This window comes from Centropristis striata, chromosome 8 (genome assembly GCF_030273125.1).
Source record: "Centropristis striata isolate RG_2023a ecotype Rhode Island chromosome 8, C.striata_1.0, whole genome shotgun sequence".
In the NCBI taxonomy this organism is placed as follows: Eukaryota; Metazoa; Chordata; class Actinopteri; order Perciformes; family Serranidae; genus Centropristis; species Centropristis striata.
The window spans coordinates 21225173-21252922 of record NC_081524.1 but is presented as its reverse complement, the minus strand read 5'-3'; the positions used below and the strand labels follow the sequence as shown (position 1 = coordinate 21252922).

At 37.5% G+C, this 27750-nt stretch overlaps 1 protein-coding gene across 1 annotated transcript in view; it reads right to left on the bottom strand.

The window, feature by feature from the left end:
• Nucleotides 1-342: 342 nt before the first annotated feature.
• dpy19l1l (dpy-19-like 1, like (H. sapiens)) overlaps nt 343-27750 on the bottom strand; it is a 40772-nt gene continuing 13364 nt past the window's right edge. The window contains exons 8-22 of the mRNA XM_059338952.1: nt 27558-27649; nt 26652-26751; nt 22931-23008; nt 19496-19582; nt 18493-18552; nt 16894-16974; nt 16397-16498; nt 15903-15974; nt 10808-10887; nt 10590-10614; nt 5543-5662; nt 5202-5376; nt 3070-3169; nt 1450-1575; nt 343-1317 (exon numbers count right to left, since the gene is read on the bottom strand). Of these exons, the coding sequence (XP_059194935.1) occupies nt 1146-1317; nt 1450-1575; nt 3070-3169; nt 5202-5376; nt 5543-5662; nt 10590-10614; nt 10808-10887; nt 15903-15974; nt 16397-16498; nt 16894-16974; nt 18493-18552; nt 19496-19582; nt 22931-23008; nt 26652-26751; nt 27558-27649 (1470 nt within the window). The 3' untranslated portion in view covers nt 343-1145. The remainder of the gene's footprint in view (nt 1318-1449; nt 1576-3069; nt 3170-5201; nt 5377-5542; nt 5663-10589; nt 10615-10807; nt 10888-15902; nt 15975-16396; nt 16499-16893; nt 16975-18492; nt 18553-19495; nt 19583-22930; nt 23009-26651; nt 26752-27557; nt 27650-27750) is intronic.

Sequence of the window (27750 nt, the reverse complement as noted above, 5' to 3'; positions counted from 1 at the left end):
ACATAAAATCCACTGCTACGGATAGTTTGGATTGGCTGTCACAGAACTCACAAACTGATGCTTCTCACGCACTAAAAACACATCTTTTCTGTGCTACAGTACCCCGAATACGCAGCTTTAATAACAAGACTTCCTTTGGCAATGAACAGTAATTGGACAAACAGAATAACCTTTTAAAGGCCGTACATTGGTATTTTACAAAAGAAGTGTTGGGGTATTTACAAAAAAGTTGTAACAGGGCACAGTTAGAGGAAGTCTACTTGTTTTGGCTGCTTATAACTGAATTAAGCATGAAAGATGTACTACAATGTGAATTTCAGTTAAAAAATCTTTTTGACTGAATTCCATGTAGGCCGAATGATATGTAGTAAAAATATCTTAAAGGCTTCCAAAAACAAAAAGAGATTTTCCCCCTGTGATTCCAAATACTCTTAAAACATTGTTAGCTTCTAAAGAAAACGTCTCAACAACTTGAAGTTTGCATAAAAATACTCACACAAATAAATTATAAAAATAGTGTACTACTGAAAAATCTTTTCAGAGATCAACACTGTGCATAACAATAGAAGAAGCCAGCTTTTATCAAGTTTGCAAAGGGTATTGCTTCACAGTATGTGGACATCATCGATTGATCCAACCAGACAAAATGTACTTCTTAAGCGATAGTCAAAGAAAATGAAATTTATACAATAAGAAACAACACTGATTCATGAACAGCATCTCTTTGAGGACAATGTGTCTTAAACTAAAGATTCTATATAACAGAACCAATGCAACAAATTAAATGAGGAGCTACAACACCTTTTGGCTTTCACTTGGGCACCAATGGGCGTAATGGGAACATCACTGGTTGAAAAAGATGCAGCAGTAAAGTTGATTTGCAGAACATGGGCAACAAGGAGTTCCTATAAGTCAAGAATACAGAGAAGTGAGAGCGCACCAAGAGTGGAGAGACTCACGGGAAATTGTTTTGGCGTGTCCAACCTATTATTAGTCCACCGCTCGACTGAATCAGAGCACCACAAAAAAGGGGGAACTGTGGGGGTTTGAGAAAAAAGCAGCAATGGCAGTGACTGATCAAAACCTGTTAAAAAAAAAGTGGTGGAAAGAACAAGTTTGGTGCTGAACCAATCCGTCCCACGGTGTTATCTGAGATCTTTGGTAGCTTTAGGGACTTTGAGGACTTTGTAAATGTCATTGGAAAAGACTGTGGTGAAGTGGGGTCGTGAGCTCCTGGACATGTGGGTGCAGAGTGGGGTTTTACCAATATTTTGGGGGTCCTCAATGTCCCAGATCTCTGGCATGCTGCACCCAGGTCTGAGAAGAAAGGAGAAAAGAGAGAAAGTGAAAAAACGGAAACTATTTGCATTTTAACTTAATTAATTTGCCTATTGTAATACTCTCTGGATAAAAGCAAATACCCCAAATCAAATTGCTTGTGTGAGGTACCTGGTTCGCCTGGTGCACCAGGAATCCTCAAGGACAAAGAAGTCTACTCCCAGCTTCATTAGGTTCGTCTTTACTGTTTCTCCAGACATGCGGCTGTACATGGAGTAGACCAGCTTGGTTCTCTCCCTGCAAATAACACAATACAATCAATTACACCGGAGAACAACGTTTTTTTATTTTTATTTTTTTATTAATTCTTCTTTTCGACACCGAAAAAATAAACAAACATAAACTACAACAGCGTAGGCTAGGTCATAGGGTCATACACATACTTACATAGGCACCATTAAACGGATGTACATAAACATATAAACATTTACACACATACAGTATATATAGACCTGTACATATACATGCATCTGCCCCGTCTAAGTAATAAGATCAAAATAAGAACCAGTTAACTTAATATTCACTACGCATTTCCTGTTATCATTTTGGTCCAAAAAAAAAAGGGAGTAGGCTGAAGTATAAAATACTTATCTAGGCCTATCCCCTGATACTCAACACTTCAAAATAAAAAATGTTATCTCTATATATAGCCACTTAATGTCAAATAAATATGTATTATTATTATTATTTATTTATTTACTTATTTTCTTATTAGTCAACCATAGTATATCAAACAACTTAGATCTGAGAATTTCTATTACTCCTGCAAAGAAAACAAACGAACAAACAAACAACAACAAAACAAAACACTGAAGGCAGTTACAAGAACGTCCTCATCCAGTTTGCGACCTATACTTTTTTAGCATATCATTTTTCATCAGCCTTTTTAACTTAATTGTTGTGCATGATTTCATTTCATCGCTGCAGTTATTCCATATTCTCACTCCTTTACTTGTAATGCAGTGATACTTTGAATTGGTCCTTATCATAGGTCTTCACCTATGATGCAGAACTATAGCACTCAAAAAAGAAAATAATACAAAAGTAGAAGGGCACTCGGAGAGCGCAGACCTCCACCAAAGCTGTGCTGCATCTTAAAAAATGTAAAAGTTGTGTCTGTTTAAAAAATTTCATGAAATCCAGGCCAGTAGTTTTACTGTAATCCTGCTGACAACCTAACCTTTGTGGCAGAGGTAATGATGTAAAAGTAAATACATGCAAGAAACAAATATCATAGACGTTACAAACCATACACAGAGTTATGGGAATGAGAACTGAATTACCCACAATGCTCTGTTTCTTTACGCAGAACTTTGAACATGCAAATATTTGGATTACATCCTCTCTGCTGGCCTTGAACCTGTTTCATGTTCCCATAGTTCAGACATGTTTGGAAATGCTTTATGCACGTCATTTCAAGAAAAATGTACTTGCTTTGATGTCTGAATTTTAATCTTACTATGAATATTTCGTGAGACAACATAAGAAGCTTGGATAACAAGTAATTTCTAATTTGTTGACTGGGTTTGAAGATAGTTTTTAATGTGTCATTTCCTGCTGGATAATGTATCCAGCAGGGGAAAGCCACATGTCAGAAAAAGAGACAGGATTTACATGAAGAGACGTAGAAATTGGAAACTGCCTCTAGTCAAATATGAATTGTTTTTTAAACAGTCATTGTGTCTCTGATCCGAGCATGACAGCAGTTGTGCTGCTGTGAGTTCCACTGACCTCAGACCAGCGTCTTCATAGTGGGGGTGGTTGACTATGGGCCGACCTGTGGAAAGCTTCACGCTGGCCATGGTGGGCATGGCCCCAGCAAACACAGAATCTGCATCAGTCACACACAAGAAAAAAATAGTACAAAAAAAGAGAGGATGAAATGGGAATGTTGTTTAGTATTTACATCCTTCCAGTTCTTGTTTCTTCATGAATTTCTACTTAAATCTGGTGAAAGTGAAATCATTCACACAGATTTGTATGAAAACACATTTTAGTTATAAAATAATAGCCGAAAACATGTAATGTAATATGTGAATGATTTTTGGAATCAGACAAAAAAAAAACATTATTGTCTACAGGTGGTTGTGAGGAACTTCATGCAGAAAACAACATCATTTTTTCACCATTTTAAAAGCTAATTTTTTACACTTTATATATTTTTTGTGATTCAAATTTGGCTGGTTGTTTAATAACATTTTTCTGTGGTGTGGAGAACTAATATCACATGTATTTTTGCTTTACATTGAATAATAAAACATCGTACTACAGCCATGGAAAATACTAAACAACAATAAACTAAACAATTTAAACAGTCAACACAGAAGCAAGTCTTTTGTTCCTTCAGCAATTAAAATGCTGAAAGACAGGGACAATAGAGAAAGATAGGACTTTGTGATTAGGCAAGGCAAGGCAAGGCAAGTTTATTTGTATAGCACAGTTCAACACAAGGTAATTCAAAGTGCTTTACATAAACATTAAAAACAGCAAGACACAATTGAAAACAGTAAAAACAGTCAATTAAAACAGGGAAATAGAAATAAAAATACATATAAGATAAAATAAGATACAGCAGGATAAGAAAATAGATACAATTATAAAAAAAAGCACAAGTCAAACATTGCATAGTTAAAAGTAAGGGCAGTAGAGTACAGCAGATAAGTGTTAAAGTTAAGAGTACGCTGCAGTAAACAATAGTGTTTTTAGTCCTGATTTAAAGGAGCTGACCGTTTGGGCAGACCTCAGATCTACAGGTATTTTGTTCCACAGGTGAGGAGCATAATAACTGAAAGCTGCCTCACCCCGCTTAGTTCTTGTTCTTGGGACACGCAACAAGCCAGTTCCAGATGACCTAAGGCAGGGGTGAGCAATTAATTTACCCAAGGGGCCACATGACCAATACCACGAAGGTTGCGGGGGCCGGACCAAAACTCGAAACTAAATTCTGCTTAATATCAATTTAATCACTTTATAAAATACAGTAAATTATCTGGTTTTGAGCTGCTACTGATAAGAATACATGTTATGATAAGACTGTTATTGTGGAGTAAATCAAATATAGCAGTAAAAAGTAGTAAATACTTCAATCACTATATCACTTTTCCATTTATAACTGTAAATGACCTTTAGCAAGGTTCCTATTGTTATATTTGTATTATTGAGCTTGTTTTTCCATGTTTGTAAATTTTCTAGGTGTTTTACAATGTTGTGATGCTTTTATTTTGAAAAGGCGCCATCCAGTGTGAAACGGGTGCTTTTATTTTGAAAGGTAGTGACAGGAAATAACAGGTAGAACAGTAAAAATGAAAAACGAACGGTAAATAATAACGAGTGCGCCGTAATTCATATAAAGTTGATATAAAATATGAAAAAGGCTTCTATAGTGGCTGGCTGACAGGACACAAGGTTTGTTAAAGTTTATTTTCTTCTGTCATATATATTAGTGGCTATATTTGTTGTCTTAACTGTAGTAAAAGTGCTTGTTTGCTCAAGTGCTAATGCTAATGTTTGTTAGCTCTTACGGTGGATTCACAAGGTGACCAAGGAATGTCTTATTTTTTTTATGTTCATGGAGCTACGATTTTTGAATAAATCTTGTGAACTATCAGTTAAAGAGTCCAGTCTTTGTAGGGGGGTATGTAAACCGCCTTCAAAAAAAAGCACTGCGGTTGTATTGATTTCTAATTTCTGGGTAACCTCACGCCCAATGCCCAGGTCTGACTTAAGGGGTCTGGATGCTTCGTAGAGAGGTAGCAGATCAAGCATGTAATTTGGTCCGAGACCATTCAGTGCTTTGTAGACCAGCAGTAAGATTTTAAAATCGATTACCAAACTTATTATATTAAGAACATGTGTGCACTCACCAGGACGGGTGTTGTCCTGGATCCAGTCCAGCAGTTCCTCCTGGGGCAGGTTGCTAAACTCTCCAATGATCCCCCACTGGGCCTGCAGGTTGGCCACTCCCTGTACAGCCATGATGCCCATCACTGCAAACACTGCAACCTGGTGTTTAAACCTCTCCCCGATCCAGCCAAACAACTGACAGAACCACCAGGGGGAGAAAGAGAGCATTATTGACAGACACAGTGTGTGCTTAACAAACTGCAGCATGCACATGCCATTTAAGTGGAGAAGAAACTTTGTTTGACACTACGGCATTGAGAAAACAAATACCTGTTTTCACTGCATGTTATTTTACCGTTACCTGTTTGGAGCAGATGAGCGAGGCCATGATGCACATGTGGGGCGTCAGGAAGAGCTTCAGACGCATGATGAGGACGGCCAGGACGGCAAACGCCACCAGCTGCAGACTGTGGTACACCAGCTACACAGAGACGAGTTCACACCAAGGTTATAATAGTTTTGGATTTTTCATTAGTTTTAGTTTTAATTTCGTTGTCATTTTTTGTTTTTAAATTCAGTTAGTTTTAATTAGTTTTCAGAGTGAGTTTGCTAGTTTTAATTAGATTTTATTTTTGGGAAAATGCGTAGTTTTAGTTACGTTTTTATTAGTTTTCGTGTTAGTTTTAGTTTTTTTGTAATGGGGTATTTGTTGGGTTTTAAGATTCAGAAAGGTCACGATAAATTTTTCTTTTATTTCCTTTGTCTGATCCATCTCAGCCCCAATAAGTTTATTAAGTCATAAAACCAGATAGATAAAAATAGATTTCATATCAACCAAAAAGGTTTACGTATGAAAAAAGTTGACAAAGATGAAAACTAAGGATATTTTCACTGTAATTTTAGTTAGTTTTGTAACCTCATAATACAGTTTCAGTTAGTTATCGTTTTTTTAAAAACTCTCATTTTTATTTTTATTTCAGTTAACAAATATGTTTTTTCAATTCTAGTTTTCGTTATTTCGTTAGTTTTCGTTAACTATAATAACCTTGGTTCACACACAGTCTGATTAAAAACTGATAAGAAGGTACGGAGGAAATATAAAAGACAGATAATCTGCTAGAAACTAGGGTTGTCAAAAGTATCAATACTCAAAAAAGTATCGATACTAAAGCGTTGTATCCGGATTATTATTAATATTTAACCTGTGGTTCTGTTCATTTTTACATGTTGCATTTTTCTTGTTAATAAAAATATTTCTGTAAAATTTTGAGGTCTTTGTTTTTATCCTTGTGGTATCGAAAATGGTATCGAGTATCGAATATTTTCCTCAGTAACATATCGAGTTGAAAATTTTAGTATCATGACAACCCTACTAGAAACTGTGACCAATTTCCTCAGCAGCAGAGACGGTTAAAAATAAAGACAGCAGACTGTTTCATCCAAACACGTTTGAATTGCAGCTGGATTTACACCGATGCGGCACTGAAACAGGTTTATTATTAGATTCATACCGTTTAGTATTTTGCAGTGCTGTAAGATAATAAATTAAGAGTACCATTCTCATAATTATGTCATGTATCAAGTAAAAAGGAAAAAAGTGTGTCTGACCAAGATGGATTGTGTATTCATCTCAATTCCAAAAAAGTGAAGATGTTATTAAAATTCAAATAAAACAGAATATAATAAATATTTGTTCATCCTTTGTGACATATATTCAACTAAAAACAGTGTACAAAGATAATATATTTAATGTTCAAACTGATAAAGTTCGTTTTTTTGTAAATCTATTCTCAATCTATTCTCTTGGTTTATTGTACGTTTTTCTCTTTTTTTAGCAAACTAATTACGCTCAAAATTGAGTGTAGGGAGGAGGAGAAAGAGTCTGTAACCAGAACTACATTACAAAAAGAAAGCGCATAAAAGGGAAATATTATCATGTGTAATATTATGATGATATCAATAAATACTTTTTAAATATCAGTTATCATCAACAAATGCCTAACAAACTTGCAGAAAGTATTACTCCCAGATACAGAAATAAAAAGCAAAAAAAGTTATTTTGTTAAATTTGAAGTTTTTCATGGCCTAAGCTTGTTTACTAGTTTGCAGTTCTTTTTCTTAATCTTTGTTGGCTCACTGCTTCTTCCAGAGCTACTAGTGATCAAAAACTCTACTTGCCAACTTTAAAATTAGCTCAATTTCTCAATTTTATACCCTTAAATATGTGTGGGTTTTTTGGAGTGTTGATCTGATAAAACAAGGTATTTGAAGATGTCTTTGAGATTTTGATAGGAATTTTCCCAGATTATTTCTGATATGTACACATAGTAAACAAGAAAAGCATATATGTTAATAGATAAATAAGGCATAAATATTCAGACTTAACCTATTAAGTCTGGATGCAATGTTTCTGTGTGTATACCTTTAAGACAGAGAGAGACGTTTGTGTTTTTACATGATCTCATCATTTTTAAGACATGTAACCGATGAAATGCTACAGGGTTGGCTGAAATACATGTGCGGAAGGCAAAAGGGGCACACTGTGAACAAACTACTGGCAGTTCGTTTTATTGAAAATATGGCTGTCACTTTTTTCTTTCAGGGCCACACCATGTAATACATTTTTCAATATTTGTTTGCTGTTATTTATTGATATTTTAAAAAACAGTCTTTTTAGGGCAAAGGCAGTGATTATCAATTCAAGCCAAGGATTTAATCTCTCCGATGGTTTTTATTTCATAATTCATGTGCTACAGAGAGCTGAGAAATTTGATAATTCCTCATGTATGTTTTAATGATGTTCATAGATTAAAAAAAAAAACATTTCTAATGAATTTTAGGACAAGGGCAGTTCTCTACAGTTAAAGCCTAGAGTTTGAGCTTTCAAATTATTTTTATTTCATGTCTCTGACTGCTACAGAGGCTGAGATATAAATTATTCAGGAAACGTTGACATTCTGTGCAGTTTTTCAGAAAACCCTCAGGTTTTGAGAGTTGGTTTTGAAACAATGCAGAGGTTTTAAAGGGGTGGACTAAGGTCTTAATGTGACCCGTTGCTTGCCCTGTACCTTGGATAATGTTTTTCTCTTTGCAAGCACAACATGGGAGATAACTGGTGAGCAGTAGAATGGATGATCATGACATCAGATTAACTGAGATTCAACATCAGGACATTTTGGATTCTGCATCATAAATGGATACATCTTGTATTAACCCATTTAAGCCGGGAAAGCATTACCGCATTTCTACCATTAAAACCGGGGGCGCTGTTGCGTAATTCTACCATTAAAGCCGGGAAAGTGGATACGTTGTTTTGTAGTATTTGTAGTTTTTTTCCACCTATTTTCGGTCTCTTGTCCAATGAAATGCATCAGGATACATGTGCATCATGCATCATGGGACTTTTCCAGAACTTTGAAATCATGGTGGAAGACGACTATAGCGGAGGGAGCTCAGATATAACAGCTATAAGCTCTCAAATACTTTTTGAATTTCATTTCTATCTGCTACAGAGGCTGAAAAATCTATTATTTAGTAGGAAGCGTTGACACTTCTGTTGAATTTACAGAAAAACTTCAGGTTTTAGGGGGTTATTTTAAAATCGCCCAGAGGTTTTACAGGCATTTTTTCCAGGCGTTTTAGGCTTAAATGGGTTAAGGTAAGACTGTATGCTGATTTAAAATGCAACTGCCACAACTTATGCTACCTATACACCAGAAGATTTGGAAAAGACTCCTGGCAAACTATCAGCTCACACCTGCTCACATCTAAAGACAAGTGTTTAAAGTTTTTAGTCCCAGCCTAGTCTCACACTGAGATTCTACAAAGACCGTCAATCTTTCAGGGTCACTATTTACAAGACTACAACTAGATTCATTCTCTTTTTTACCTACCATGCAAGTTTTTTCCTCATCATCTCTTAGTAAAAACTTTGGTTCCAGCTGTTCTAGTGTGTGCAGTGGTTTGTGTTGAAAAAAAACAACAAAAAAAACAATAAAAAGAAGAGAAGACGCCACAAAATGCCCCCTCACAAAGCTGAAATAGGGTTTCTGTTTGTCTGACATGAAAAGTTGACTATTTTACAGTAAAAATAGATATAAGGAAGAATATACCTTGATTGTTTGCTTTTTACTCTTCCTGTAAGTCGCTTTGGATAAAAGCGTCTGCTAAATGACTAAATGTAAATGTAAATGTAAGAATAGAGGAAAGGAAAATTCATAAATGAATTCATGACATACACATTTATGCCCTATTTAATTATGTGTTTAATTAAATAGTTATATTTATCAGCTCTTTCAAATCTCATTTAGTTAATCATACATTAATTATCGATTATTTATTACTTATTTATGTATAGGCCTACATTTATTTATACATTTTAACTGGGTCTCCTTACTGTTCTCTTTACTAAGAAACAGCGCCCCCAAAATCCAGCTTGTGGCCGTAAATATATGACATCACTATATTTTTATTTAGGACTGAGCTTACTAGCATTATTGTGATGTTCCTTTTTCCTGTGGAAGTGGTTTTACTGGCTGGTCTGGAACCGGGGACCTTTGCCCCGCTCATCTATTGGTTGTTGATTGTGTTACGTCACTGAGACTTGAGATAATATCAAACACGTTTGATATGATCCAAACCCAAGACGAGGAAAAGACTGATATGAAACAGAGCAGATTACTACCTTAAACTTAACCACTGAGATGACGGGAGCGCCGTGACTCCAGTAAAACTCCTAGATTTACTAAAGACTTTCAGTTTTTAGTCTGGGACTGTGGAAACCGTTTGGTGTAAGCCCAGCATTAGGCACATGAATTGATAAGTTGTAGCCCTGCTGTAAGCGACGCTGTGGTCTCTTTTGAGGCAGCTCCCCTCCAATTTAAACCTGAACTCTAAAGAAAAGCTTCATTTGCCGGACGGACTGTGTAATGACATTTGCAAGATGCTTTGATCTTTCCCTGTGAGGAGTGAGAACACCCTCCGGGCTCCGCAGTGCTACTCATTGAGCCATACAGAAACATTAAAGCAATTATCTGAGAAACTCTGGAAAACTTCCACACACTATGGCTGGTGGATGAACATCTGAACGCCTTCCTGCCCTGGGAGGGATATTACAGAAAAATGACATGAGGCAGCTGAGAGAGAGCTGACAAAATGCAGCACAGTGAGATTTCAGAGCAGAAGGGAAGCTGCCTTTCATTTCTTAGTAATGAGAAAAGGGATGAAAATCACTTAGGGACATGAGCAGACGTTACTGCACTGGAGGAATCTAATCAAATAAAACAGATTTAGAGAAATGGAATGATGCAGCAAAAAAGGCCAACGAGTTCACTCTGAGGTGTTATAAGATAAAGCTTGTGCCTGTGCTTAACAATAAGATAAAGGATGTGAAAAATATTTTTTCTCACCTCTCCTTTTGCAGCGATTTCAGACCTGAAACACAAAACAGACAGTCTTAAATAAACTTGGGACGAAATCATGTGCAAGTGCTTGAAAAAGCTTGAATTATTCACCAAGATATTGACTGGTTTAAAGCTTTGATAACATTACTAAACTGCTGGTAATTGATAGAGTGATTCAGTTAATATGCGCAACAAAACCAGCGAAGAGGCCTCAGGACGCTCACCCTGCAGCTTCATCCACATCGTCAGGTTTGACAGATGTCTTCCCTCCGTCCCTCAGGAACCGGACTATATCTTGGAAAGTCTGAAAAGTGAAAACAGTTTGAAGAAAATGCACAGGAGATCCCTTCAAATGTCATGTTTCCAACAAATAGTGCGCTGTGGGAGCAGAGCCTCCAAACAGCTTGCTCATGTACTGCATAGCATGCTTTGTCAAATCGACTTATGTATTCTTAGCTTAGCGTGGGCAAGGCGTAATGAGATTAGACTACATAAAGAGCAGTTCCTTAAATATCTCTTTTCTCTGATCCCCCCCTGCCCAAATTACAACTACATATATATATATAAATAATCTTTCAGGAATCAGGAATAAGACATGCTGTTTCTCCTTTCTCAAAGCTTAAACAAACACATGTAAATGTCAACTATACTTCCCATGCAAAGCAAATAAGACCACCACTATGAGAGTATAATTAAGATTTACAAAACCCTCCTCCTATATGCATCAGTTCACCTCAGAGGTAAAAATGCATGCATGTCAGACCTGACATATTCTCACATATGTACAAAATCTCTTGCAAACTATACAAAAGACTTTTTTTCTCTTTAAAAAGAGAGAAGATGTGTTATTCGTATATTCGACTGTTATTTTGTGTTGCATTTTACTACAAGATGTGTTGTTTTTCCTTCTGAAAACCTCCCAAAAACGACATGAATATTTATAGATGTACCAAAGTGGCCATAGGCAAAATGAACATTAACTTAACCCATAAGAACCCATGGTGACACCCGTGTAACAAACACTTTAAATCTTCTATAATCTCCCATATTCAGCTTTATGCTTAACATTAACTCATTAAATCCCTAAACGACGTATACTCAAAATCCTGGAGTGGTGGTCATGTGACTTTGACAAGAAGTGACTTGTGAAGTGAAACAGAAATGTGAAAAAGCAGCCAATTTCAAAAAGCTTATTTTTGCTCCGAGTTTAAACCCATTTAACAATTCTAATCCGTCTAACTTGTTCTGACCATATTTCCTGAATAAATTAAAGTCACAATTTTGATATATATTGTGGAGATGCAAACAAAAAGGCAAATTGTTATTTGTTTTTATTATTGATTTAATCTTATTTTGTTACTTAAAAACAAATCTGAAAAATAATTTGTTGTTAAACAGCACTGTTAATGTCATAATTTTGATAAATGTTGTGGAGATGCAGAGAAAGGTCAAATTTATGTTTCTGTAAGCAGAAAATGTGTCTAGTTTTTTATTTTAAAATAAAAAATATCATAAACATAAATGCCCAATGTAACGTGTATGTCACATCACAGATCTTTGACATTTAGGGGTAGAATTTTTTTTTTTAAAACATCATAAATGTGTTCTATGTGGTCCACTTGGTCTGTGGTATATCCCCCATAATTTTCCTTTAAGGATTACTGGGTATGGGTTCTTATGGGTTCATTTATAAAAGGCAGCATGAGGGAAAAAGACACAAGGATGACAATACATGAGGAGGTGTGGCTACATATCTGGGAGACTTAACTATTTACACACAAAATTAGCACATATATGCAGATGTTATAGACATGGGGAAACCCACTAAAATAAGAGATAGTTTCCTTTCCCGGTCAAGTATGCTTTTCTGTATTTTCTGTGTTTTCTGTTGTAGTGGGGTCACATCAGGTCACATCACATCACAGAGGGAAACAGGTTTGAAGCCAGGGAAAATGTTATGCAGGTTGCTTCTTTTCAGTCTTGTAAAAGTCTCTGTATCGACTAATTTGAGCGATGTTTGAGCACTGCTTGGAAGGAAACGGATGAGATGACATGAGTTTGAAAGAGAGACTGAGTAGGTAAAAAAAAAAAAAAAAAAAAAAAGAAGTAATCAGTGTGACATTTTAACTGGCCTCCATGCTTTCTGGGCACATCCTGCCAGAAAAGCGGAAAAAATAAGCGTGTCCGCTCGCGTGTCATATTTTCATTACAGACAGTCAAAGCTGGGGCCGCCAAGTACCTGTGACTACTGCAGAGTCATTTTTCCTGGGAATTCATGCTGATTGTAACCTTTCTCACTAAAGACTGTGGGAATTTTTGGTTGTATGTGAATGAATGTTTGAATGTGTAAACAGTATTGCTTTTTGGGAGGGTATGTGCTGTTTGTACAAGACTGCATGTCAGTGGAGTGTTTTAGTACACTACATCTGCTGTTCATGAGGTAAAGGTTATGATTCATCACACCCTGTATGTCTGTATTTCTTCAGAGAACAATTTTTTTATCTGGAAGGATTTTTGATGTGGTTCTTTATAACTAGGGCCGGGACTCAATTAAAAAAATGTATCTAATTAATTAGAGGCTTTGTAATTAATTAATCGAAATTAATCGCATTTTAATCGCATATAAATATTTGACCTGAGAACAGCGAGAAGTAATTTTTTTCACATGGATTTTCAGTATACCATTGAATAGTGACTGAATACATAAGCTTAAGCAACAAAAATATTTTTATAATATTTCTAAAAATAATAATATTTTTGTTCAAGTCCAACAGACCAGTGCAATTTTTGCCATTAAGTGTAGCAATAGCATATTTAGAAATATAGTACATTTCATGAATTCAGGTAGCCTATAGGTAGGTAGAACTTCTGTAAACTATAATACTTTTGGTTTTTTAAGTAAAACACAAACCACGCTACCTACCACACTAGCCGCTAGCTGCTATATGTTTTGCATTGAGGTGATACTTGAGGCTCGATGTGCTGCGGTGATATGTGAAATCCTTGTTGCATAGCAACACAACCATGCTCTTACTGACGCTTCCATCCGTGGATTTTTTGTAACTAAATGTCCCATCATCCACGGGGCCAACCAAAGCGCTCTCATCAGCTTCTTCCTTCATGTTCACTGTGGTTTGTTGTCTTAACTCATGAACGCTAGTTGGTGCTCCAGTATAATTGGTCCGCCTGAAACTCATCCAGCGAGAAACGTTCCGCGGTGCAAAAAAAAGTGTGATTAAAATGCGTCAATTTTTTTAACGTGTTGATTTTTGTGTAATTAATTAATCTTAATTAATGCGTTAAAGTCCCGGCCCTATTTATAACCCATAAGTACAAATCCAAATCCAGTAGGACCCAGTGCTCTTTGCCTGAGGGAGTATGGATCAGTTCTAGTGGATCATACCCACAAACTGGCATTGTCCACATGTTCAGCCTTTTTGGGAGAAAGTGGGACGTTTATTATCAGGGATACTGGGTTTCAGTACTGATGTGTCATTTCTCTCTCTGTGTCTTGGAAATATTCCTGAAGGGTTTTGTAAAAGTGATACCTACCTACTGAAGATTTTTATGGCAGCAAGTGAAAAAGATATTACCAAATGCTGGCTTCAGAGAAACCCTCCCACTGTGGACCTTTTTATGGGCACTGTCAACCTACCTACGCTCTATGGAAAAGATGACTTACACCCTCCATCTACAGAAAGACGGGTATAAAGATACAGTGCGAAATGAGATTATTATTTCAGGAAATGGACACTGTTTAAAGGAATTTTTCCTCTCTTTCTTTTTCTTGTTGGAGTTTAACATTAGGCCGTCCTGCTCAAACCCATGTGCAACAAACTGCACCTGCGTATATGCTTCTAATGTTTGCTGAACTCATTTCTAGTCCTCCTGGTTTTCCTTCAACACTTTCTGTACTATAAAAATGGGATTTTTTTTGCATATTTTGATGCAAGTGTGCATGTCGATGAATTACTGAGTGTTATTGAGTCAGGTGTTCCTGTGACCCTTTTTATGACTGCTTTGTGCAGCTTGTCATGACAGCACAGTGTAGTGCAGTAGAAGGCAATGAGATGTGGTTGAAAGTTTTGGTAAAAGCTAAGAAGAGGTTTTCACATAGAAGGAAATTGCCTTGGTGCATAATAATAATAATAATAATAAACATAGAAAGAGCAAATAAAAAATAAACTGCAAATGTCAAGAAAAAAATCTAGAATAGGGGATAAGAAATAAAAAAGGGAAGAAATACTCTTCTGCAAGGGACCCAGGCTCAGAAATATACTGACTGGGATTTAACCACACACAGATCCTCTTTATCAGGGATGGGCAATTCACAGTTTTTCATGGACACTACCACATGGCCACATATAGGACCGTGCGCTTAACCAGTTATTATGAAAATGCAATTTTAAATGTTTCCAGTACAGTAACTTAACATATTTCATGCTCAAATGCATGTATAACAGTATAAACAGGAACACAAAAGGTTTGAAGCAAATAAAAAATAACCACTTACTGTGATTTCTTTTTTTTTCAGTGCAAGAACAGCAGACCAACATTAATTGCAAGAATTAATTTTGTGCATTTTTACACTGCACTTTTAAGATTTCATGTTTTTGGTCATTTTGGGTCATTTTGTGTCTTTTTATGTTCATTTTGTGTCTTTTTTTGATGATGTCATCACTCAAGCCTCTCCATAGAGTAACACTGGCGGGATTTTTTGGCGTGTTTTTGTCTTTTTGTGTCTTTTTTTGTGCATTTTGTGTCTTTTTTTGTTCATTTAGTGTCTTTTCTGGTCATTTTGTGTCTTTTTTTGTTCATTTTGTCTTTTTTGTTCATTTTGTGTCTTTTTTGGTCATTTTGTGTCTTTTCTTTGTTTATTTTGTGTCTTTTCTGGTCATTTTGTGTCTATTTGTTTATTTTGTGTCTATTTGTTTACAGTGCAGTAACTTAACATATTTCATGCTCAAATGCATGTATAACAGTATAACTAGGAATACAAAAGCAAATAAAAAATAACCACTTACTGTGATTTCTTTCTTTTTCAGTGCAAGAACAGCAGACCAACATTAATAGCAAGAAGTAATTTTGTGCATTTTTACACTGAGCTTTTAAGATTTCATGCTCAAATGCATGTAGTTCTACTTAGGGCCACTCCAAGTGAGGGTGCGGGCCGTATGCGGCCCCCGGGCCTCCAGTTGCCCATCCCTGCTCTTTATGCTTTGCAGCCAGACTCTGCAGCTACATGTTGGTTGGTTGGTTGGGAGATCAGATTTGTTTGTGTTTGTCTGAGGTCTGGTCCAAGTCTATAAGAAGACTCACCCTCCAAGCGATGAGAGCAACCACCAGCATGTTGATAGGCAGCAGCAACGTCTTGAGGTAACGTACAGGAGTCTGAGGGAGAGAGACAGAGAGCGACGTTAGGTAAGAAATTCAATAATGTGCACTCTACTCTAACCCTCTTTATTCAGTCGCAACGTGTGCACACAAATATTAAACCAGGAGGCTGTGTATCACAGAATCAACCGAGAGTGAGCTGCCAGATTCTGCTGTCAGGTTTCTAGTTCCTGTTAAATTCAGAGCACAGATCTGTCCCCCTCGGCACTGAGCCCCACTGTGAGAAAATACCAGCATTTCTGATACAAACCAGCAGGCTTGTCTTGTTTTCTGATAAAAACAAATGTTGGGGTTTTTTTTTGTTTTTTTTTCACAAAACCACCTGAGACTTGCATTTTAATGAGTGAAGCTTCAGCGCACAAAGTCAACAGGACGAAAAATGCTAGAGGGACAGATTTTGATCAAAAAACAGACTTCACCTCTAACTCCATGAAGTCAAATTCTGCAGCACACGTGTACATCAGAGTGTGGAAGTCCTTGTAGCTGGTGAATTTAGACTTGATCAGACCACTGATGTGAGCCTGGGAAAGAGAAGAACACAAAAAATATATATTAGAGACAAATTTCCATCTCTAATTGTTCAGTATGACTTTGTTTTCTTTTTACTTTTTTCTCAGTGGAAATAAAAAAAATGACTTCTGAAAGCCAATCTTAACCTTGGCATCTACTTTTTGTGTGGAGTGGTGTGTATTGTGAAACACTTATATTTATTGATCCGCAACATTTTTCATTATTTTGTTGAGCAACTATTAAATATTTCTGTATAAAGACATGAAAATAAAATTTAAACTAGTGAAACCTTTGTAGTCATTACTGTGATGTTGTGTCAAAAATGTTATCATATCAAAAACATATAATCTCCTTTACACATATTCAAGCTGAATATTAGCAGGTTTTTTTACTATCTGTAGCTTACATCATCTGAGGCACAAAGGACTGTGGACAGCATGAATTTGAGCAGAACTGTGGAGCCGACCCAAGCCAAACCCTGCATGACCTGAGGAGGGAGAAGAGATACACACTGACAGGCTGACATGTACACACACATACACACACACAACTCAGTCGGGAACCTGTAATCAAAGCCTCAAGGTGCTCTGTGGAGTTGGGAGAAAGCCAGGTAGGCTGTTGTTGACTGGACACAGCGGCCAGAAAATTCAGCCAGTTCCAACGTCAAACCTCTTTTAGCTCTATTGTTAATCCAAGTGAGAACAAACCAACTGATCCAAAATTAAGACTGCATCATAGCCTGTTAGCTGTTACTTTTACACAACACTGAATTTAAACATGTTATACATGCCATATTTGGTTACTTCCTCTACAACAGCCATTCTCAAACTTGGGGTCCCGACCCCAATTGGGGTCGTGAGATGATTTCTTGGGGTCGCCAAATCATTTTGGAAAAAATATATAAATGCACAAAATTAATATTAAGTTACATAATTTCAGACAGGGAGATGTTTTAGTTGTCTGCTTATTTGTCCAAAATTCGTCATATCAACTGAGTTTGTTTGATCTGAACTGTGCGTGTGAGATTCTGTTCAGTGAGCACAGCGGAAAAAATAAACAAACAAAAAGAAAAAAAACTGGCGCGTTGTTGCTTTAACACAGCTAGCTATAACTGATGGTGGAAAAATGGAGCGATGGCTGCAAAGCTCCAGACTTTGGTAAGCAGCAGCAGCACGGGTCCCAAAGGTCTACCAGCAGAAAGCTTAACGGGACCACCAGCCGAGAAACAGAGGGCAGTGGTGCCGACACCGGCGAGGCTCCGTAAATATCAGCCCCACTTCTTGAAGTATGGCTTTTCATGCATGACAAAAATACCACAGAATATCCACAGTGTTTCATTTGCTCTGAAGTGCTAGTAAACGAAAGCTTGAAGCCAGTAAAACTGAAGAGACAAGAGGGTAGGGTGGCCATCCGTGCTTTTAAATGCCCTGTCCGGCTGCAGGTGCAGCCTGGACACTCATTTGTCCTCCTTTTAAGAAAATAACAAAAAAGGTCCACCTTGTTAGTATAATACTTATTGGCTAAAAATGTGTGTCAAAAAAGCTATGTCAAAATAAGTAATTTCATTGGTTACATTTTCATGTCTTGACCTATCAACACATGGCTAATTTGAATATTGAAATTAGCCATGTGTTGACAGTTGCTACCACCAGGCAAAGCAGCTATCCAGAGAGATGCTAGCACTGACAAGCATCGAGCTAATGGGAGTACAACTCTGCTTAAAACCGGATCATACCAAACAAATATCTGCTTGCTTGTCCCATGTATGCAAAGTGTCCTCCTTTTTGATGTGAAGGAAATGGCCAGCCTACAAGGGGGTGGGGGGGGTCACGGACAACATGCATGTTAAATTGGGGGTCGCGGCTCAAAAAGGGAGAACCACTGCTCTACAAGACAGTGGCAAAATTATGTGTAGAAGGAGAAGTAAAGTCTATAGGGCTGCAACAACGGCCAAATTGTTATTTTATACGCACAGAATTTCACACTCCCCAAATGTCTACATTACCCAGGTGACGATGCCAGGTTTGAAGACTTGAGCAAATCGATCCCTCAAAGCAATGATTGCCTGGAAAAAGAAGGAAAAAAAATTACCAAAGCTGACCAGAATTAAAAACCACAAAGCAACAAATTAAATAATCCAACACACATATTATCTCAACAACCATTTGTATTTTCAGTCCATTTTCCCCTGCAATACAAATTACTCTAACACATGTATGTTTTTTTAGACCGACTAGACACAGAAAATAAAGTCCGCCTCCAGACAAGTTTTCAAGTATGCAAAAATACTGTGCTATGATTTTGTTTGACATAGTTTTCTTAAATAAAATATGAAAAAAATAAACAAAACCCCGAAAAGGGGCTTGAAGCACATCTACTCTTTTCCTCCTTAGATCTGGCCAAGGCCCGGATCACCACTGCTGCTCACCCTAGGTTGACTGTTTCTGTTTTCCACAGAAATATCAAAGCGTTTCAGCCATACATGTTTGAGCATCCAGACTCAGATGGGAAGTCTGTATCCCACCACAATCAGTGTTATCAGAATGGTAGTTAGCCTCTTGTGGCTTGTTAGCTTGTAACTGGCAGCTGCTGACACAGTGCTTCTGGTTGTGAAACATTTATTAATATCTGCTGCAATGTTAAAGAGTGTTTTCACACCCTGTACTGACAAGTCTATTCTGTCCAGGAGGTTTCAGGTTTCTTTTAGGGCTTTTGAAGTTGTGACATACCAAATGTAGCTTTCCGAGGTCACATGTGAATGTCAGATTTATGCATTAAAACTTCCTCTTCAGCAGAGAAATGTGAAAACACCTCTCTAGTGTCAAACTTTGCAAAAATACAAAATCAATAGATTCAAGGTCTAACATTTCAGGGGACATAAACATAGGAAAACACATTTTTAGCAGAGGGCAACTTACCAAATTTCACGTATCCTGATGAACTCAATAAATCTCAGCACATTCAATGATTGTTCATGCAGTATATTGGACTTTAAAAATCCAACTCACCCAGATGGAGACAAGCGAGGAGGCGTAGAAGGACGTGAGCAACATGGAGTTGCCAAACATCAGAACAAAGCAGACACCGAGAGTGATCTGCAGGATGAAAATAAATAGGAGAGGAGCCGTCATTCATCAGCCTGATGTGCATGATCTGTCCATGACATTAGAAACAATAAACATATGAGCTGGACAGTGACCTCAGAGGTCCAACAGCCAGCTTCTGTAACTTTCCAGTGGCCTCAGAAAAATACTCCATAGTCACAAAACACTGCTTCAGCTCTATAGCAGGAGGGTGGTCTGGGATACATTGTATTAAATGTCAATGATAAGTCTTTCTGGGTGATAATGTTGTTGAAGACACTCCAGAGATTTAAACCAAGGCATTAAACTCTCAATACACAGCCACGAGCAAAATATAATCCTATTCAGTGAACTCTTGATGCTTAATCCTACAGTGAAGAGTGAAATAATGCACCACTCATTGCATTATGTAGACAGTAGGGCAGTGATTTCCAACCAGGGGCACTTATAACCCGGGGTGTACGTGGGAAGATTGTGGAGTAGCTCAACTAATTTGCAATAAAGTAGAAAAATGGCATTTAGAGCCAGCTTCGTTTTGATAATGAATCGGGGCTGCAATAAACTAGTATTTTCATTAAGAATTAATCTTTTATTAGTTTATTTATTGAGTGTTTCCCAACTTTTAAAAACTTTCATATTTCAATTTTTCAAAAACCAAGAGACATTCAGTTTGCCATCATAGAGGACCACCTGAACAGGCGAATATTAACATGACATTTGGTTTTACTTTGAAAAAATTGTAAAAAAAAAAAAAAAAAAATCCAGCTATTGAATTGCGTAGACTGGCTGTTTTCTCTCTTTACTATCATTGTAAATTGAACATCTTGGGGATTTAAAAAGTCACCTTGGGATATGAGAATTGAGATTGTGATGTGCAATTGGCTCTATTTGTAGAATAATACCCTCAGGGACCCAAAATGTCTTTTCGCTTTACATTTGCTACTTATATTTATATTTTTCTATTAGGGTTGTCAAAAGTATCGATACTCAAAAAAAAAAAAACGTTGTATCCGGATACGATACTCATTTTCAAAAGTATCGCGTCTCTGAAGCTTGTTATCATAGTTGCAGTTTCTTTTTGCCCAACTGTTTTTTATTATAAATATTTAACCTGTGGTTCTGTTAATTTTTACATGTTGCATTTTTCTTGTTAATAAAAAATATTTATGTTAAATTTTGGGGTCTTTGTTTTTATCCTTGTGGTATCAAAAATGGTATCGAGTATCGAATATTTTCCTGAGTATCGGTATCGAGTTGAAAATTTTAGTATTGTGACAACCCTATTTTCTATTATTGCACCATGTTTAATATGGCACTATATGTACCCGTTTTGTATCTAGATGGGGTTTTTGTTTTGCACTGGGAACCATGGAAACACAATTTTGTTCTGCACTGCATACATAGATGGATGACAATAAAGCCTCTCTGATCTGTATTAGCTGAAGAATTTATGGATTATTTGATTTTAAAAAATGGTTATATTTGCAGTCCTACATGTTCGTATGTCCTCTAACAAGAGTCACTGCACAGGCTCATTAACAACACTGTAGGTCACAGAAGACACACATGCTTGGTTTTGTGTCTGTTTACACAAAGCCAAAGTCATATTGCCAAGCTCTATAAATTATGCAGAGGCATATGCCTTCCTCTGACACAAATCTCCACCATCTTACCACAAAGGGCCTTCTCCTTATCTGTGGAGCGCACAGGCCCTGGCTAACAGCCTGGCATGCTGAGGGGATTAGGGAAAAAGAATGTGGAGGAGAGGGATGGACGGCCAGAACAACACACGCACGCACGCACATCTTTATACATCCACGCAGATATACTTTTGTCCTTGGCAGGGCGAGCCAAGTTGCCCACATATCTTCCCTCCTTCATGCTGAAAAGGCAGTCGTGCACGCGCATCGGCATGGTTAATGCTAAGGAAAGTCATCCCTGTCTCGGCTGGTGTTGTCCTTGCGGCTCATGAAATTCTTCTGGCCGAGGAGCAGAGAGAGATAAGGAGAGCCGAGGCAGAGCACATTACAGTTCAGAGGACAGGAGCTGGAAAGACTTTCGCTTGTGTTGGGCACAACACATAATCCTCACACACAGTGAAAGTTAATGTACATTTGTGATACATCAACCCACTGAACCATGTCTTTGTGAAACACCTAAAACCTCTACTCAGGTTAACATTTGCTTCCTTTGAAGTGCTTTCTCTCTTCACTCTGTCTTTTAAAGTCTCACACACACAGTTTGGTAATTTGCATCTTTCCATTCTGCATTTTTAATCCTTTTGTTGCATCTCTGTCTCAGTAGCTCAGTAGCTACTTGAGTGTAATTAATTTCAGTGTTGAATCAAATCATGCAAAAGAGCTGCCACCACATGATGCAGCGTTGACTAGGGGTGTGACGAGATCTCGTGCCACGAGATCTTGCAAGATTAAAGTTGCGTTAAAAATTAGTCTTGCGAGATTTGTGAGTTATCAAACTATTTGTGACCTTTGGGGGCAGTAAAATGAAAAGAAGAGGGGGAAGAAAAGGAGGGGAAGCAGCAAGCAGCCAGAATGATGTCGCAGAGGCTCGTTAAGAAGAGTAAGAACGAATCTAAGTGGCGCAGTCCTCCTGCAGCAGTCTCTCCCAGCTGCAGAGCCGGAGTCTGCAAATTGCTAACAGGCTAACAGTTAGCTCTGTAGCAGTACAGCGTGTATGTGCTGCTGCTGCAGGAGGTGTTCACTTAGCGATCTCTGTTTGGTTACAAGTACTCTGTGCACAGCTAGCGATGCCGGTTAATTCAAGATCACTATGTTTATGATAATTAGCCATGCTGCTTTGTTTTGATCAGCTGCTGATGTTGTTCAGTTAGCGACGGCGGCCACAGTTGCATCTCCCGTGTTTAATCTGTCCTGTATGTGATCACGGATCACGGTCAATACTGTTGCTAAGCGATTACCAAACATCACCTCCGGGGTCTCATTAATCCCTCTGGGGAATTTAATTTTTTTATTTATCTTATTTTAACTTTTATAAATTTTAGTTTTAGTTTCAATTTGTGGAAGAAGAAGTTTATTAAAAGTCCATGCCTACATCATGCATGTAAAGAGTTATAATAAAACATTTCAAAATGCAAGTGCATCTCAGTTTAATAAAAGTCTGTTGGTCCAGTCATTTTTTTGTCATTGTAGTTTTCTTAAAATCTCGTCTCGTCTCGTTCTCGTGAACCCAATATCGTGTCTCGTCTCGTGAGCTGAGAGTATCGTTACACCCCTAGCGTTGACAAATAAATATATAGATATTGTGAAATAGAAACCTTCTTATTACTGATGTACTGATTGACTGACTGTTACAGGATTTTGGAAAAGTCATGTACTGTACCATATGAGTGACCAGGATGGACTGCATCTTGGCTGCACCAAGGTAACCCAGGATGTAAGAAGCAAAAAGAGAAGCCACCTGGAAAAAACACACACAGCTTTTAGAATATGCTCCAGAAAACACTAAACAATTTCTGTAAACCAGAAGGGATGTATGTGCAGTGATACACAACATTTATCTGGCTGGACCTATGTTAATAAGTTGTCTTTGAAGTTTTATTGTCTGCAGCAACCTCCTGCATTCTCTCTAATGGCCTGAAGGGGCGGTCCACTGGTTGCAATAATAAATCTGATTGTATAAAAGTTAATGAGAAGATTACCCTACTTCTTACTTGATTCTTACTTACTTCTTACCTCAGTTAACATTCTCAGAGTAAGTTTATGGTTTCAATCGCTAGTTTCAAGTCTTCATCAATAAGGAATGATGTGTATTTTCTAAATTATGCGGCCATTAAGAGTAAAACAGACGATAGAGCAGGGTGTGCTCAGTTGGTAGAGTGGTTGTCTACTGATCGGGTGGTTGGTGGTTCGATCCTTAACCATGGCATCCTACATGTCAAGGTATCCTTGAGCTAGATACTGAACCCCAAATTGCTCCCGATGCTGCGTTCATTGATGTGAGAATGAATTCCCAATGGTGGCAGGTGGCACCGTTTAGGGTAGCCTCTGCCACCAGTATGAATGTGTGTGTGAACGGGTGAATGAGTGCAGTCTGTAGAATAAAGCGCTTTGAGTGGTCGCAAAGCGACTAGAAAATCGTTATATAAGTGCAGGTCCATTTACCATTTACCTTGGGATTGACGAGTCGCTACCACAGCGTACTCTCCGTTTTGGTCTTAGAACTTTCATCCATTCAAAGTGCTTTCATTACAAAGTTAATTGAAACATTTTGGTCTCTTAAAAATGTCAAAGCGCCAAACTTGAGGGATAAAACTGGAGTTTCACAAACCAATAGGTGATGTCACAGTGACTAGATCCATTATTTGTATACAATGTAAGGCATGTAGTCACCCTCTATGATTGTTCAATCATACTTATCACTTCTTATTATTACTCTGAGGTAGTTTCATCTAAATACTGTATGTAACAATTCTGTGAGAAGCTGAATTTTAATGTCCAACTGTTTCATATCATCCTACACTTCAGAGAAATTTAAACCAGCGTGGGCTTTTAATTACCATATCTGCTTAAATGATTGATTCAAACAGACATAAAGATAACAGAGAACTTTAACAATAGAAAACCATTATTATTTATTAAAAAAGAATCCAAAACTTGGGAATTAACACTTATCTAAAAAAGTAGGGCCACAGTCAATGTGTTTTTTTATTTTGCCATTGGTTTCTTTAATATCTTGTCTTAATGCCTTTTTATGCGTTATGTAAAGCACTTTGAATTGCCCTGTTCCTGAGCAGTGATATACACTTTAACTTGATCTGCCTTTAACTCTAAATATATATTTTATAACCACAGTACATCTGATGTGTATCTCCAGTGGTTAAATATGTATCGAGTAGAGCACAGTGCTGCATTTGAACAGCACAGATTAAAGTTACTCTACATTGAATTCATGTAAAGGTATCTATGAAAGGAGCCTGTAAGGTGAAACTGTAACAATTTTAGACTGTGTTAGATTATAATCAATTAATAAATTGGGCCCTTTGTTGATTCTCTCTCCTCTTCATTTGCTGTTATCACTCCACTTGTGCTATCTAATAAAGGCATAAATTACCCTCCAGAATAAAACATTAAAAAGCCATTACAGAACGCTACGATTAATCAAATTTGCATTTAGAAGGTGCAATATAAAACCTAAAGTACAAATAAATAAAAACGTCATTAACTTTATCAGTGAATCGTTCTGTTTCTGTGTTTCTATCTCTAAATTATTAATTTAACATTAATTATTACATTTAAAAATACATTTTAAAAGGTTTAATTTGTATATTCAGTTAAATAACATTATTTTGTAACTATTGACTTTCTTTGCTTATAATTTGCTTTGACTAAAAAGTTGTGTCATTTAGAATATGGAAAAATAAATATGAAGTAGCTAATTTTAAGATGTTTTTTCTGTATATTTCTTTTCCTTCTTTGAGCATTTAAACAAATGATTTAAATATAAATGTCATTGATGAAGTTGTAATAGCTTCTCGAAATGAATCCATGTATTAATTGACTATAATTAAACACTGTAAAGGACTATTATAATACTAGTGTTACAATCCAGGCTTCACAGCTGTACAGAACAGGTATGTAATTATAATAATAAAGGGATATGAGGTGTCATAATACTAAAGAGATCATTACCAGCAAGTGAGATCATGGAATAATGTCACTTTAAAAAACTTTAAAGATCTAGCAGAGTGTATTTTTTGTATTTATTCTCCCTCTCTCCCTCCAGTGAGCAGTGCGGGTGGATATACAGTATTTGTTATGCATATAGTGGACGAGGCAAATAGGCTCAATTAGCAGCTTACAAGTATAAAACAAAGAAACAATAGCTGTTAAGTAAGCCGTCTCGTGTTAAACCCCCCGTACGAAGGCTGCAGCGCCCTGAGGGGGCCGCCGACAGCGTGGGCTTAACTGTTGCTGAGCACAGATGCTCGCTGCAGTGACCCGTTTGTTCTGGAGTCGTGGTTCAAACTCCGGCTCTTCTGTCTGCCAGCCTACACGCTCTATCCTGGTGCTTCGTTCTTTAACTTGCTTGTCTGGATCTCTGACAGAAATCATTCTCCAGCGGTCTCAACTCCTTCACTCAGGTATGCTAAGGATGCACTGCATATGCATAAATATATACTAGGGCCGGGACTCGATTTAAAATAATTTTAAATTAGAGGCTTTGTAATTAATTAATCGAAATTAATCGCATTTTAATCGCATATAAATATTTGACCTGAGAACAGTGAGAAGTCTTTTTTTTTCACATGGATTTTTAGTATACCATTGAATAATGACTGAATACATAAGCTTAAGCAACAAAAATATTGTTTATTTTTGTTCAAGTCCAACAGACTAGTGCAAGGTAGCCTATAGGTAGGTAGAACTTCTGTAAACTATAATACTTTGGTTTTTTAAGTAAAACACAATCCACGCTAGCTACCACACTAGCCGCTAGCTGCTATATGTTTTGCATTGAGGTGATACTTGAGGCTCGATGTGCTGCGGTGATATGTGAATTCCTTGTTGCATAGCAACACAACCATGCTCTTATCGACGCTTCCATCCGTTGGTTTTTTGTTACAAAATGTCCCATCATCCACGGGGCCAACCAAAGCGATCTCATCAGCTTCTTCCTTTATGTTCACTGTGGTTTGTTGTTGTCTGAACTCATGAACGCTAGTTGGTGCTCCAGAATAATCGGTTCGCCTGAAACTCATCCAGTGAGAAACGTTCCGCGGTGCAAAAATAAGTGTGATTAAAATGCTTCAGTTTTTTTAACGCGTTCATTTTTGTGTAACTAATTCATCTTAATTAACTTGTTAAAGTCCCGGTCCTAATATATACACATCACTTTTATGCATATTTTCTTTTGGATGTTATGAGAGGTTTATGAATGTCTTTTCTTTGTTTCTTTCCCTCTTTACCAACTTCTGCAATCCATGCACCTTCCTTGCCAGACTCCTCTCTTCTCTCCAAGACTCTATTTTCTCCCTAATCTCTCTGCCCCTTCTGCTTTCTTCCCACATTCTCTCTCAATGTCTCTCTTGCTCTCTGTTTACCTGAGTGAGCAGCACAAACTGGGCAAACTGCCAAGGCAGCATAAAGCACAAATTGGAGACGCCCAGGGCGACCATGGCTGTCCTGCTCGGGTTCCGTGTCCTGGGGAGAGAAGAGAGACAGAGGAGGGAAAGAGAAATATAGCGGTGAGAGTGTGTGGGTGTAGAGGAGATAAGAGAAGATGCATTAAGTCGGCTGAGAAAACACATATACACAAGCACACACATTCAATTTCACTGCGAGTGTACTACAAAGCCCTGGTTATGTACCGAGTCAGCCTGAGAAATATGACACGGAGTTCATTCTCCTCTTTTAAAGCCCGTGGTAGAAGGAGTCACACTTTTCTGACTGCACTTACATAACACAAGGTGGCGTCCGATAGTTGATGTGCAAGGAGAAGATTACTAGTCTGTGTGACAAGCACATTAGCTCACCACTCTGCCTGCTTCAGTGCACCACTTAGCAGACAACAGAAGCTAGTTTTGCTTCACCCCAGTAATTACAACACGCAGGGCAAATTGTAGCCTGTCTTACTTCCATGTGACAAGGAAACAGCTGTTTGATCATGTTTTGCTTCTTCTGTTTTGTAGAATCAACATGATGTTGAAGGGAAAAGAAAACCAGATTCAGATTCCCCCATCAAAGATTTCAGGCTCTAAGAAGCAGATCAAACTAATGCACTGTACAATATTGCACTGTTTTAAAAGCTATAAAGCTGCAAGTTTCATGAGATGATCACACAGGGGAGTGTGTGACACTGCTGGCGATGTGTACTTTATGAAATAGCTGCTTAACAAAACAGGGGTTAGAATCTAGAAGTTGAGATTTTGTGTTAAAGAAAATGTTTCTGTTGTTATAAATAAAACAAAGACTTGCAGCAGGATGATCTGAACCACTGGTGACTTTACCGTAGGATGTAGGTGAGAAGGAGCATCTGCAAGACTAAGAAGGGGTAGGCAAAGCTCTCCCTCAGCGGCGGAGTCCACATCACACGAGTGCTCTGAGATCATCCATGGAGACACAAAAACAAAGACAAACGCATTAAAAAACATCCACATTAAAGAGCAAATCAGTGGATGGGATCACTTAACAATAGGGATG